Raw genomic sequence first — 13794 nt, forward strand, 5'->3', positions numbered from 1 at the left:
ATTTTAATCATGCTACCATCTTCGGGCCAACTTCGTTTGTTTTGACACCTCTGGGTGAGCTAGAACAAGAAAGATATGGGCCAGGCCAAAAAAATTACCATGCAATTGGAGAAAAATAAATGAGAGAAGCCCCTGATAGCTTTCGCCCGTTGTACAAATTCAACTAGACAGGAACTTCAGAGAAATCAAATAGTGGCTGAGGAATGAAACGTAACGTATAATACAATGCAAGAAAATACAATGCAAGAAAACCATCGCCTACTCAAAATGCTAGAGTAAATATTGCAGTCAAAGCTTTTTTTTTATTATATAAAAACATTGCAATATGAAACTCGAGAGTCAGCTAGCTTTAATTTTCACCATTGGGGGCATCGAGTACCACAAGACACCTCTTGCCTTTCACTACTCCGAAAATATGAAGTTGAATTGCACTTTGCTTGACAAACTCAAAAACCAGAGTGTCCCCAACTGAAATCTGGTTCGCTTGACAGCATTCTCCCCAACCTGTGGTGAATTCCACACGTTTGCAAGATGACTTGGAACGGATTGCAATTTTAACAAGCCAAAATCTCCCATTTGGATCTCGAAGCGTTACATTCCTTGCACTCTTAAAACCTTCAGCTTTGGCTACTTTCTTCGGAATCATCTGCAAGTTGGAACATAATTGATATCTAAGGACAAAAAAAATTCAAGCCTATGAAGATAAATTAGCTGGGAAAACAATCAAGCCTAACAAGTGGTAGAACTTCAAGAAAATTTTATTGAAGATGTTTTTCCATTAACTTCCATACTGCAACTCTTTTACTATGTTTTCTCCAAAAAGATATATCTTTAAATCTAATCCAACCAAATATCAAAAAACACAACGGCTCAAGAATTGGTGACAAAGTACTCACCAAGCAATATCGGTAATGCCTCTTCATAGTTTCCATAAAACATCGATTATCCGATTTGAATGAGATGCATTCACTTGATGTTTCCTCTACATAATCAGTTGTAGGTTTCTTTCCAGACATGGCATTGCCTATTCATCACCAAATTGAAACATAATTAAGAGAAGGGTGAAAAAAAAAAGCCGTTATAAAAAATACACATACAAATCTTCCCTAGATGTAGGGAAGTAAAATAGAGTATCACTTACGATTTATTCTATTAGCAATACTTGTTTTGTTTTCACAGTCTTCGTTGTAGTTTTCAGTTTCAAGGTCTATAATTTCCTCTTTTACTTTAACTCGATTTCCTTTACTTTCGATGGGAACTGAACTGCCAATCCCCCTATCTGCTACCTCTACATCCTTCTCACAGGCACTTCTATCATAGATTGTGACTTTGAACTTTGATTCACCATCATAACGGAAAACCAGGAAATTCCCAACTTCTAAATGATGATCCTTCACAAAACCCTGCCAACCCTTAGAGAAGAACAAGCCATTCTCTCTCTCTTCCAATTCCACAGCCCTCCCTTTCCCACTTGGGCCTCTAAGAGAACATTTGCGAAGTGATCCTCCGTTGAAGTTCTTGATAAACGCAGGTGGTATACGCTGCAAAATTCAATAGCCTTTTGAAAAACCACGGTACATGTGCTTAAAACAAAGCAAGAATAATTTAATAGACATAATCCAAACTTAATAGCATCGCAAAACTAAACTAACACAGGAAAATAATCAAACACTTGGAAATCATTCAAGCAATTCTTTGTTGTAATTTCCCATTTGATCCTCACCCACAATTTGCCAAACAATCCACAGAAAAGCAACTCAGTCATCTCAAGGTCAAAGCTTGAGTCAAATAAGTCAACTTAGTGAGTTGTACGCTAGTATAGTTGCCATAAATTTTCTCTCCGATTTCCCTCACTTTCTCGGCAACCAAACACATGTAATTGTGATTTTATTCAGGATTTACCAATATAATAAAAAGAACTCGACCCAAATATGAATCAAGGTCAAGGTATTAACTATTAACCTTTCACTCAAATTCGCAATTAATCTTGAAGTATGAACCCAAAAACACACAGGAAAAAAACATGCAATCATGCATCCGTTCAAGACTGAAAAAATTGATCTTGAAAAGTGAAAAAAGAAGGCAAATATGTTACCAGATGCTTAGAGAAGTCACCAAGCAGGATCTTGAAAAACGATTCTTTCTTTACTGAACGCTTCATAAGTTTCCTTGCCATTTGAACCAAGTCTTCAGTCTTCAACGAAACCTCTTCAAAGATCAAAGCTTTTTAGGAGTGGGTTTTCTGTGTAGCTAGCTTTTGTGGGTAAGTTTTGTCGGCAGGGGAAAAGCAGAACAGGCGATGATTGCTTGCTAGGGCCTCTCTGTTTTTCTCATCCTTATTCAGCCATGTCATATAAACTTATAACCCAAGGTATTCCGAAAAAGGGTAACATAACTTTTTTCGTGTTTTGGTAGGTTTCAAAAACATAAATTTCCTTTATGCAATATTTATGCATAATAAATGCCTTCAATCATGATGGTTTTCTTTTTATTTTTATTTTTGAAATATCACTCACAATATTTTATTCTTTATTTTTAGCGTCTTTTTATGTGTACTTGTTTATTGTTACTTTTCCTCGTTGAATCGAGTTTTCCTTTAATAATAAAAAAAAAATTTAGTGTATTTAGGAGTTAATTAGATTTATTGAAGCATCGATGTTTGAGGATTTTGAGAATTACATTGGTGTATGTTTAGATTTGGAATTTTTGTTAGCCGAAAGTAGGAAGACAAGTGTGATTAGCAGGAAGTAGGAAAGACAAGTGTAGATTCAGAATTACATTGTTACGTTGGTGACAAATTTGGTGACGAATAAGGACTTATTTTTATTTATCGAAATGTGATTAACACACTTCAGAATTACATTGTTACATTGGTGACAAATTTGGTGACGAATAGGGACTTATTTTTATTTATCGAAATGTGATTAACAGGAAGTAGGAAGACAAGGGTTTCCCTTATTTTAGACTCCTAGGAGCACGGTGTTTCAAACCACTATTTTTGTAAGTTTCTTTAACAGATTTTCTAATCTCATTCCTAGCAGAGTTTAACTCTCAAGTTTTGAGCTACTAAATTTGGAAGCTAAAATCTAAAATCTAAGCAAAAAAAAATTTCTTAGTTCATCACACCCAAGGTTAATTGGTAACATTCGTTCGTCACACCCAGAGTCCTGTGTTTGATTTCCCCCTACCCCAAAATAAAAAATCTGTCTCAATTCAATCAAGTAAAACAATCATTAAATATTTCACAGGCACTAAGAGTAGTAGAAGAATGACTGGAAAATGAAAACTAACCTAATAAAATACAAGAAGATCATCACTTAGCCAAAATAGATAAGTCAATATATTGCAGTCAAACATTTTTTTAAAGTATTGCAATGCGAAACTTTAGAGTAAAAATAGCCTAAGTTTTCGGGCCGGGGTTAACGAGTACAACAGAACACCCACTGCCTCTGTAAATATGAATTTGCATTACACCTGGTTTCACAAACTCAAAAACGATGGTGTTCCCTTCTGAAATCTGGTTTGCTCTACAACATTTTGCCCAACCTTTCGTCATGTCGAAACAAAGATATGGCGACTTGGGGATTCTAAGTTTAACAATCCATGATCTCCCAGTTGGATCTCGAAGCTTTACAGTCTTCTTGCTCACAAGACCTTCAGCTATGGCTAGATCCTTTGGAATTGTCTGCAATTGGAACATCAAAGTGAAAATTTATTCATAAATTTTGTACTCTATACTAAAACTTATAATTTTTTATACCCCTAACAAATGGTGGAACTGTCAAGAATGATGTCTCTATGATAGTGTTTCAACAACTTACCTACTGCACACTCTATTGCATACATTTCATCTTAAGTCGCATAATTTTGAGTCAAGGTTTTGTTCTCTTTTACCATTTACCAACCAGAACATTGAAAGGCTTTCGAAAACATGATTGACTTAAAGTATTGGATGGCACTCACCACTGGATATAGTATTTTCGTCAAAATTTTTATAAAACATGAATTCTCCGATTTGAACAAGATGGATCCAGTTGATGTTTCTTCTACACAGTCATTTGCAGGTCTCTTTCCAGACATGACATACTTGCCTACATATGCCAAATTGAGACATGATTTAAGAAGAAAAAACACATAAACGAGCTGTTAGAGTAAATACTAAACAGCACATACAAAACTTCCCTAGCTGTTCAAAAGTAGATTTAAGATGGAGTAGAACTTACGACTTGTTCTTTCAGCATTGATGGTTTTGCTTTTACTTTCTTTGTTGTAGTTTTCAATCTCAATGTCAACAATTTCATCTTTTACAGTGGAAACAGGATTACCATTTCTCCTCTTGGCTGCTTCTATATCCTTTTCACAGCCAGTTGGTTCATAAATTGTGACATCAAACTTTGAGTCACCATCATAGTCGAAAACCAAAAAATTTCCGATTTCTAAACAATGATCCCTCACAAAACCCTGCCAACCATCATGGAAGAAAAAGCCATTCTCCCTCTCTTCCAATTCCACAGTCCACAGTTTCCCATTAGGGCCTCTAAGAGCACATTTGGGAAGTGATTGCCCATCTAACCTCTCGATAAACACAGGTGGTAAACGCTACAAAATTTAACAGCTTCTTGTAAATCATAGAACATATGCTTCTTAAAACCAAGAAAATCTCACATAACTCAAGTTGCATATGCTGAGTATTTGGTAACTGAAAAGAAGTGGACTTAAACCATGAACAGGGTAGTTGACCTTTCAGCTGAAATTTGTGTGCATCACTCTGAATGTAATATACTGATTAAACTTGAACACATACAGAAAGTTAAGATCTTATTCAAATGAACCAAAAAAGAAAAAGGGCAATCTTGCATTCGATCATGAATATAAGAATTGATCTTGAAAAAGTGGAAAAGAAGGTAGGATGCATGTTACCAGATGCTGATAGAAGTCGCCAAGCAGGACCTTGAAAAATGATTGTTTCTTTAGTGAAGGCTTACTTAGCTTCCTAGCCATTTGAGCCTCTACCAAGACCAAGAGTATCCAAACTGGGACAGATGGTTCTTTGTGGCAATGAGCTTTATTGAAAATTTTAACATTTTGATTTATAAAAAAAAGAGAATATGGTTCTTAATTTAAGTGATGAGACAATACCTGCAGCTATTTTGCCTCTTAAATGCTGGTCTTCAGTCATACAACACCTTCTGCCGCCATGTGTATAACATGCACTTAAAAATAGTGATCTGTTGTCTTGAGAACCTAAATTCAGATACTTCAAAGCTTTTCAGGAGTGGCTGCTCTGTGTAGCTCATGTTTTGCTTCTCTTCTGTCCTTTGTTGGCATGTTGTTCTGCTTCTGCCATGTGTATGGCATGCACTTATAGGTTATAACATAAAACCAAGCTGGTTTGGAGAAACATAAATTATTTTGGTCAGTTTGGAAAACACATTTTATCTTCTTCCAAGGTAGTCCTTATTAAGCTGCCTCCACTCACTTTTTCCAGAAAAAAGATGGATCCTCCAGATCAGTTTCCTTCCTAAACTTTGACCTTGTACTTAAATACATGCACTGAAATTAGATTTCATTCAAGTCATCTTAACCCTTAAATGAAATCTAATTTCAGTGCATGTGTTAATGAGTCATACACCATCATTGCCTTTTGATCGCATTGGATCTCAAACTGTGTTTTGGTGCTGCTGCAGTTCTTTCAAAGTCTAGTTCTATTTTGCACATTGTAACAAGGATTACTTCTTGTGGTGGCACAAGGGTGTCAAATAATGAACTCAACAGTCACAATTTTAGTGCATCTAACTCAGTATAATTTTAAAAAAAGCTATCCAAAGAAAGTAATATAGAAGAATGGTTGGGGAATCAAATAAGATCATCCTTTACCCAAAATCTGCCCTCTCAACATTTGAAAATAGCATCAACAAGCTTTAATTTGTAACATTAGGGGCAGCAGTTATCACAGACAACTATTGCCTCCCACTGCTCCTTTTCTGAAAATATGAATTTGAATTACACCTTGCTTGACAAACTCAAAAATGATGGAGTCCCCAGGTGAAATTTGGTTCGCTTTACGACATTCTGTCCAACCTACTGCCATGTCCAAACGATTAAAGCATTCCACTCTAAGTTCAACAAGCCATCATCTCCCAGTTGGATCTTGAAACATGACAGCATCTCTCCTCCTAAGGCCTTCAGCTACGGCTAGTTTATTCGGAATCGTCTGCCATTTAGAACATCATGGATATCAAGGAGGGTTAAGGAAAAGTTCCTAGAGCTGATTGGTACTAAATGAGACATGTTTGCATGAAACTTGACCAAGATCGAATCCGGCATTTTCCTAGAGCTGATCGGAGAACTTCAGAATTTAATCGGATCAGAATTGTGGAATTTTCGGCATTTATCGGAAATATCTGATTCGGCTTTCTCATATTTCGAATTTATCATAGTCGGATTGTTTTGGAAATATTCGGACCGGAATCGGTTGGAATTGGATTTTCCAATCCGACTTACACCCCTACACACAATCCTTGAGCCACCCCCCTAAACTCAACTTCCACACTAAATCTAGCCACAACCTTTTGTTTCTTACTTCTCCAAGTAACTAAGTTGCCACCCACAAATGTAAAATATCCAGACGTAGAATGTCTATCTGTGATGGATCCTGCCTAATCAACATTAGTATACCTTTCTACTTCCATGTGTGTATGTTTGGAGAACATCAACCCTTTGCCAGGGGCATTCTTCAAGTATCTTATTATTCACGTTACTCCATTCATGTGTGCTTCACTAGGCTCATGCATGAACTGACTTACCACACTCATAGCATAGGCTATGTCAAGGCTTGTTTGAGATAGATAAATCAGTCGTCCAACTAATCTTTGATACCTTTCTTCGTCAGTGGGTACTTGATTTGGATACAAACCCAATTTATGGTTCTGTTCAATAATATTATCGGCTGGCTTACAATCTATCATTCCGGTTTCGATTAACAGATCTAACATTTATTTTCGTTAGGACAAAAATATGTCGTGTTTTGATCTATCAACTTCTATGCCAAGAAAATATTGTAACTCACCTAATTCCTTATCTCAAACTCACTTGCAAGGAGCTTCTATAGATTCTTCATCTCTTCATTGTCATCACCAGTAACAACCATATCATCCACATAGATTATTAGAGCCGTAAGTTCATTATTATGACGCTTTAAGAATAATGTGTGATCTGAGTTGCTCTGAGTGTACCTAAAACGCTTCATGGAAGCAGCAAATCTCCCAAATGAAGCTTGCGATGACTGCTTTAACCCATACAATGACTTTCTCAATTTGCATACAATATTGGAATCAGATGTTATATGGATCCCATGTGGTGGATCCATATACACTTTTTCCTGTAAGTCTCGATGAAGAAATGCATTATTTATATCATATTGCAGTAGCGGCCAATCAATATTTGCAGCTAAAGAAAGAAGAACACGTATAGTATTGATCTTGGCAACATGTGAAAAATCTCGGAATACGCAATGAATCCCATAGAAAATAATGAAAAAAGAGGTCGACACTGTGGCGCGTCGAGCGTTGTGAAAAGGGAAACGACAACACCGCGCAACACGCAACGGTGTCGGTCTCCTCGAACCTAAAATCAGTGAAGATGTCGGCTCAACACCCTTTTCCAATTCTATTTAAACACAGCTTGAGGCAGTGAACGAGCACACCCATTCCAACCTGCAAACACAGAGAAAACCATTAAACCTCAAAGAAGAATTTAATGGCATCATCCTCCACTCCCATCGACGATCTCAATCTCAATTTATCCTTTATGCCACCGTCGACCCAAATAAATGCTCCTCTAAACCCTGTCTTCCCAAACTCCTCCTACCATCATGGCACGACCTCAACATTCGCTAAGGCAATGCCGAACAGAGTAATACTTCTAGGATGCATGGTTGCCAGTAGACTCACACCAGCAGATCATCAGTACATAGCACGGAGGTGTGATAGGGTTGCGGTAGAGGAGACCCACACCTTAACCATGCACAACGCAACCTTGGCTAGAAATGTAAGTATGCGGCTGCTAGCTAGGATGCAAGATTGTGTTGCGCTAATTGATGAAGTGGCCTCCTTGAAGGCTCAAATTTAGGGATGACAAAACGGGTATTAGGTATTGGGATCCCTGAACTTGGAAAATCCCGACAGGTATGGGACGGGGATGGTATTGTCCTTCCTGCCCATGGCTAGCGACTGGGACCTTGGATGAAGGTTTTGATTTTTGAGCAAATGGGGTGCCAAAAGGTTTCAAGGCACCCGTGTAAGTGTCCAAGGCTGAAAATAAGAGTCTTGGATGAGAATTAGGATCTTTTGAAGAAGGATGCCAAGGTGTTCCAAGGCAACCATGGAAATTGTCCAAGGCCAAAACTGGGACCTTGGATGAAGGTTTTGATTTTTGAGCAAATGGGGTGCCAAAAGGTTCCAAGGCACCGGTGGAAGTGTAAAAGGCTGAAAATAAGAGCCTTGGATGAGAATTTTGATTTTCTTTTGAAGAACAATGCTAAGGTGTTCTAAGGCATCCATGGAAATTATCCAAGGCCAAAACTGGGACCTTGGATGAAGGTTTTTTTTTTTTAGCAAAGAGGGTGCCAAAAAATTCCAAGGCACCCGTGGAAGTGTCCAAGGCTGAAAATAAGAGCCTTGGATGATAATTATGATTTTTTGAAGAATGATGCCAAGGTGTTCTAAGGCGTCCATGGAATATATCCAAGGCAAGAATTGGGGCATTAGATGAAGATTTTGCTGCTTGAATGAGGGGGTGCCGAAAAGTTTCCAAGGCACCGATGGAAGTGTCTAAGGCTAAAACTAAGAGCCTTGTATGAGGAAAAAAAAAAATTGCTTGGCATGAAGCCCCCAAGTAATTTGGAGTTTGCATGTGTAGTTTGCTTAGTAGCATGAATGATGGACTTTTCTAAGCCTTCGAGGGCCTCTTACAAGATCTTGTTTTGCTTGATAATGGAGATCTAAGACATAAACAAGGGGAACATGAGAGTAATTTTTATTATGCCTGTTCTGCAGGGTAGATAGCCAACAAAAGAAAAAGAAAGAGAAAACGTTCTTATCTTTTTCTTTCTTCTGGTTTATTGCTGCCAAGTGACTTCAGGATCTCGAAGCTTGCAGTGGAGTAACCAATGTAAGAATAATGGCCTAGTCCCTAGTGAAGTCGCCATTTATGTGGGGTTCTTTTTTGTTTAGAAGGCTTAGCTGGGCTCGATGGTTTCTAGGTCTTGAATAATACCTTCAAGTCCCCGTTTTTGAGTAAGCAAGAACTAGGCCCAAAGTACTCCGAAGGAGAAGCAAGTCCTAGGGAATACTTTGTTCTTCTTCTAGTGGCTCTTTTGGTGACTGTTCGGATTTCTACAACATTGTTTGGAATGAGAGGCTTGTGGCGTGGGAGCTAAGAATCCATAAGTTTAGCAAGAGAGAATGCTTTGCTTGAGGAATGGATGATTATGGCAGCATATTGTGGAATGATTTGGTGGTGTTTAAGCATGGTAAGGCTTGGTTTTGGGTGTTTCTGGAGGAAGAGCTTGCCTCTGTGGGACTTGGGTTGTTTTTGGGCTTGGAAATGTTAAAGCTTGGGTTTCTAGGTTTTTTGGGCAGGTTGAGGATGAGCTTACCTCGGCTTGGTTTGGTGTGTCTGAGCTTGGAATAGCTAAGGCTAGGTGATTTCCAGCAAAGGTTGAGCTTGCCTCTGCCTTCCTGGGAGAAAAATGAGGAGATGAATGGGTTAAGCTTGGGTGTTTCCAACAATGGGTGTATGGCTTGCCCCTTGTCCCTTATTTCCTGGTTAAAGCCTCTTTTTATAGGCGTTGGAGGAGCAGCCATTGGTCTAAGACTTTTAATTGGGACGGTTGGGAGGTTGGGAGTTGAGTGTTGGAAGATTTGGCTGGATAATACGTGATGGAGGAATACACGAGGGTAGGTCTGGCTTTGATGCAGGTAGAAGAGGCTGGTGGTTGGGTTTTAAATACTCTAACTTGACAGTTGGTTACGGTGTGGGTTTTAATGCTGGGAGGTTATGGCTGTGGCTTTTAGTGTTAGGAAGAAAAACTGTGATCTCTCTCTGCTTACCCGTGTATTGGGCTCAGGAAAGTGGGTCTACGTTTTGGTCCTCCCAAGTAGCCCAAAACTTCCTCTCTTTGATCCCTCAACATGCCTTATGAACCCTTGTAAGTTGTAACCATCCACACCACAACTCACTCAACAAGCCCCAAGGGATGTATGTGGCTTGGGCCCACATAAGCCTGTCAGGTGATTTGACATAAGAAAATGTATTATTTGTTTGGCATGAGATGTACACTATTTCTAAATTTATTTAATTAATTCCCAAAATACAGCTTGGATTAATGCTTAACCAACGTTATATGTTATATTGGGCGTTAAATATTTTTGGGCTTCTCGTGACATTTTGGGCCTCAACAACAGGAAGAAAATAAAAAGCTATCAAAGATGGTAGAATTTTACTCTAAAGACATGCAAAAGCAACTGGAGGCTTTGGAGAACCCAGGGAAGCGCAAGCAAGGAGATCACAATATGAATTTTGCAAAGAAGGTGATCTTTGGAAGCCGGATGTCCAAATGGCCAAACTAAAGTCTTCTACCGTGGACAGCTAGTTTCTCAAAAATAAATAAATAAATAAATAATTGTGAGTTTCTAATATTTTATGAAATTTAATCAAGGGTCATCGAAGGTTGTGGTTCTTTGTACTCATTACACTTTTTATTAAACGGATTAACCTATTTAATAACTTGTTTAAGACAATCCGAAACTGACACGTTTAATATCCCAACACAACACAAACCTTTAATATCCCAACACAACACAAACCCAACTACCCATTGCCAACCCTTCTTGACACTATTCACGTAAATAGTAACAGCCATTAGCTATAAGACATGAGTGGAAATGCTTAAAAGTCAGCTTTTGGTTCTCAACTCCCAGAGGTTTGCAGCCTCCTAAAATCAGCAGCATTTAATATATTTCACAAGACTAGCCAACAATAAAATACAAGAAGATCATCACTTAGCCAAAATGGATAAGTCAATATATTGCAGTCAAACATTTTTTAAAAGTATTGCAATGCGAGTACAACAGAACACCCACTGCCTCCCATTCTTCCTCTGTAAATATGAATTTGCATTACACTTGGTTTCACAAACTCAAAAACGATGGTGTCCCCTTGTGAAATCTGGTTTGCTCTACAACATTCTGCCCAACCTTTCGTCAATTCGAAACGAAGATACGGTGACTTGTGGACTCTAAGTTTAACAATCCATGATCTCCCAGTTGGATCTTGAAGCTTCACAGTCTTCTTGCTCACAAGACCTTCAGCTATGGCTAGTTCCTTCGGAATTGTCTGTAATTGGAACATCAAAGTAAAAACTTATTCATAAATTTTGTACTCTATACTAAAACTTATAATTTTATATACCCGCAACAAATGATGGAACTGTCAAGAATGATTTCCTTATGATGTTTTTCCACATAATTTTGAGTCCAGGTTTTGTTATCTTTTACCACTTGCCAACCACAACATTGAAAGGCTTTCGAAAACATGGTTGACTGAAGTGTTGGATGACAAAGGACTCACCACAGGATATAGTCTTTTCGGCAAAGTTTTTACAAAACATGAATTCTCCGATTCGAACATGATGGATCCAGTTGATGTTTCTTCTACACAGTCATTTGCAGGTCTCTTTCCAGACATGACATACTTGCCTACACATGCCAAATTGAGACATGATTTAAGAAGAAAAAGAACGTAAACGAGTCGTTAGCGTAAATACTAAATAGCACATACAAAACTTCCCTGGCTGTTCAAAAGTAGATTTAAGATGGAGTAGAACTTACGACTTGTTCTTTCAGCATTGATGGTTTTGCTTTTACTTTCTTTGTTGTAGTTTTCAGTCTCAATGTCAACAATTTCATCTTTTACAGTGGAAACAGGATTACCATTTCTCCTCTTGGCTGCTTCTACATCCTTTTCACAGCCAGTTGGTTCATAAATTGTGACATCAAACTTTGAGTCACCATCATAGTCGAAAACCAAAAAATTTCCGATTTCTAAACAATGATCCCTCACAAAACCCTGCCAACCATCATGGAAGAAAAAGCCATTCTCCCTCTCTTTCAATTCCACAGTCCACAGTTTCCCATTAGGGCCTCTAAGAGCACATTTGGGAAGTGATTGCCCATCTAACCTCTCGATAAACACAGGTGGTAAACGCTACAAAATTTAACAGCTTCTTGTAAATCATAGAACATATGCTTCTTAAAACCAAGAAAATCTCACATAACTCAAGTTGCATATGCTGAGTATTTGGTAACTGAAAAGAAGTGGACTTAAACCATGAACAGGGTAGTTGACCTTTCAGCTGAAATTTGTGTGCATCACTCTGAATGTAATATACTGATTAAACTTGAACACATACAGAAAGTTAAGATCTTATTCAAATGAACCAAAAAAGAAAAAGGGCAATCTTGCATTCGATCATGAATATAAGAATTGATCTTGAAAAAGTGGAAAAGAAGGTAGGATGCATGTTACCAGATGCTGATAGAAGTCGCCAAGCAGGACCTTGAAAAATGATTGTTTCTTTAGTGAAGGCTTACTTAGCTTCCTAGCCATTTGAGCCTCTACCAAGACCAAGAGTATCCAAACTGGGACAGATGGTTCTGTAGAACTCAAAACCCACACCAGCAACCTCACAGATAAACAAACCAAACAACACAGCAAGCACACAGATAAAGCCCAAAGGAAATCAAGCAAGAACAGTTTATATCTCTCACACACAAAACTGAAAATAACAAGACAGAGAGAGAGAGAACCAGAGCAAAGGAGAGAAGCACGTCTTCAATTAATCTCTTAAGGACAAAATAGACAGCTTCCTCTATATGCGTTCGGCAACACTACCTTTTGACAGATGTGCTGCAAAGCAAGAGAAAGCAGTCTAGAGACTTGGAAATCCCCCAACACCGGGAGCATGCCTCTGCCCCTCGAGAAATAAAAAAACAACTAGGCACAAGGAAAATATCCTGATGCATTTACTAGGGTACAATAAAATATTGAATTGGTCTTGATTTAACTTCCAACAGGTTCTCTGTGGCAATAAGCTTTATTGAAATTTAAAAAAAAAAAGAATATGGTTCTTAATTTAAGTGATAAGACAATACCTGCAGCTATTTTGCCTCTTAAATGCTGGTCTTCAGTAAATTCAGACACTTCAAAGCTTTTCAGGAGTGGCTGCTCTGTGTAGCTCATGTTTTGCTTTTCTTCTGTTCTTTGTTTGCTTGTCGTTCTGCTTCTGCCATGTGTATGGCATGCAGTTATAGGTTATAACATAAAACCAAGCTGGTTCGGAGAAACATAAATTATTTTGGTCAGTTTGGAAATCATTTTATCTTCTTCCAATGTTGTCCTTATTAAGTTGCCTCCACTCACTTTTTCCAGAAAGAGATGGATCCTCCAGATCAGTTTCCTTCCTAAAAACTTTGACCTTGAACTTAAATACATGCACTGAAATTAGATTTCATTCAAGTCATCTTAACCCCTTCAATGAAATCTAATTTCAGTGCTTGTGTTAATAAGTCGTAGACCATCAGTGGCTTTTGATCCCAAGCATTGGATCTCAAAACTGTGTTTTGGTGCTGCTGCAATTCTTTCGAAGTCTAGTTCTATTTTGCACATTGTAACAAGGATTACTTCTTGTGGTGGCACAAGGGTGTCAAATAATGTACTCAACTATCACAATTC

At 38.1% G+C, this 13794-nt stretch overlaps 3 protein-coding genes across 5 annotated transcripts; all 3 read right to left on the reverse strand.

Annotated features, from left to right (window-relative positions):
• Positions 1 to 105: 105 nt before the first annotated feature.
• Positions 106 to 2375, reverse strand: LOC110745427 (B3 domain-containing protein Os01g0723500). Its single transcript, XM_021945509.2, has 4 exons — positions 2096 to 2375; positions 1142 to 1541; positions 897 to 1024; positions 106 to 646 (listed from the first exon to the last, which is right to left on the reverse strand). The coding sequence occupies exons 1-4, from the start codon at positions 2174 to 2176 to the stop codon at positions 350 to 352; spliced, it is 906 nt and encodes a 301-aa protein (XP_021801201.1). The 5' UTR covers positions 2177 to 2375; the 3' UTR covers positions 106 to 349.
• A 942-nt stretch (positions 2376 to 3317) lies between these two features.
• Positions 3318 to 9800, reverse strand: LOC110745436 (putative B3 domain-containing protein At5g66980). Its single transcript, XM_021945519.2, has 4 exons — positions 4921 to 9800; positions 4224 to 4599; positions 3964 to 4091; positions 3318 to 3685 (listed from the first exon to the last, which is right to left on the reverse strand). The coding sequence occupies exons 1-4, from the start codon at positions 4999 to 5001 to the stop codon at positions 3401 to 3403; spliced, it is 870 nt and encodes a 289-aa protein (XP_021801211.2). The 5' UTR covers positions 5002 to 9800; the 3' UTR covers positions 3318 to 3400.
• A 1241-nt stretch (positions 9801 to 11041) lies between these two features.
• Positions 11042 to 13745, reverse strand: LOC110745435 (putative B3 domain-containing protein At5g66980). Of its 3 annotated transcripts, none has more exons than XM_088251758.1 (5): positions 12870 to 13745; positions 12589 to 12701; positions 11892 to 12267; positions 11632 to 11759; positions 11042 to 11397 (listed from the first exon to the last, which is right to left on the reverse strand). In XM_088251758.1, exons 2-5 carry the CDS (start codon positions 12667 to 12669, stop codon positions 11107 to 11109), a joined length of 876 nt encoding a protein of 291 aa, XP_088107884.1. In that variant the 5' UTR covers positions 12670 to 12701; positions 12870 to 13745; the 3' UTR covers positions 11042 to 11106. The 3 variants fall into 3 exon arrangements, with proteins under 3 accessions (XP_088107884.1, XP_021801210.2, XP_088107883.1); XM_021945518.2 differs by having other exon boundaries at positions 12589 to 12716; XM_088251757.1 differs by having other exon boundaries at positions 12589 to 12745.
• Positions 13746 to 13794: the final 49 nt, after the last annotated feature.

Source organism: Prunus avium, chromosome 4, assembly GCF_965620075.1.
Source record: "Prunus avium chromosome 4, drPruAviu1.hap1.1, whole genome shotgun sequence".
NCBI classification, from domain to species: Eukaryota; Viridiplantae; Streptophyta; class Magnoliopsida; order Rosales; family Rosaceae; genus Prunus; species Prunus avium.

Coding starts and splice junctions, on each gene's coding strand:
- LOC110745435 (XM_088251758.1), bottom strand. CDS start 12,669: ATGGCTAGGAAGCTAAGTAAGCCTTCACTAAAGAAACAATCATTTTTC. Junction 11,760..11,891: donor CAATGCTGAAAGAACAAGTC/GTAAGTTCTACT, acceptor TGGCATGTGTAG/GCAAGTATGTCATGTCTGGA. Junction 11,398..11,631: donor CGAAAAGACTATATCCTGTG/GTGAGTCCTTTG, acceptor TTCCAATTACAG/ACAATTCCGAAGGAACTAGC.
- LOC110745436 (XM_021945519.2), bottom strand. CDS start 5,001: ATGGCTAGGAAGCTAAGTAAGCCTTCACTAAAGAAACAATCATTTTTC. Junction 4,092..4,223: donor CAATGCTGAAAGAACAAGTC/GTAAGTTCTACT, acceptor TGGCATATGTAG/GCAAGTATGTCATGTCTGGA. Junction 3,686..3,963: donor CGAAAATACTATATCCAGTG/GTGAGTGCCATC, acceptor TTCCAATTGCAG/ACAATTCCAAAGGATCTAGC.
- LOC110745427 (XM_021945509.2), bottom strand. CDS start 2,176: ATGGCAAGGAAACTTATGAAGCGTTCAGTAAAGAAAGAATCGTTTTTC. Junction 1,542..2,095: donor GTGACTTCTCTAAGCATCTG/GTAACATATTTG, acceptor TGAATTTTGCAG/CGTATACCACCTGCGTTTAT. Junction 647..896: donor GGCATTACCGATATTGCTTG/GTGAGTACTTTG, acceptor TCCAACTTGCAG/ATGATTCCGAAGAAAGTAGC.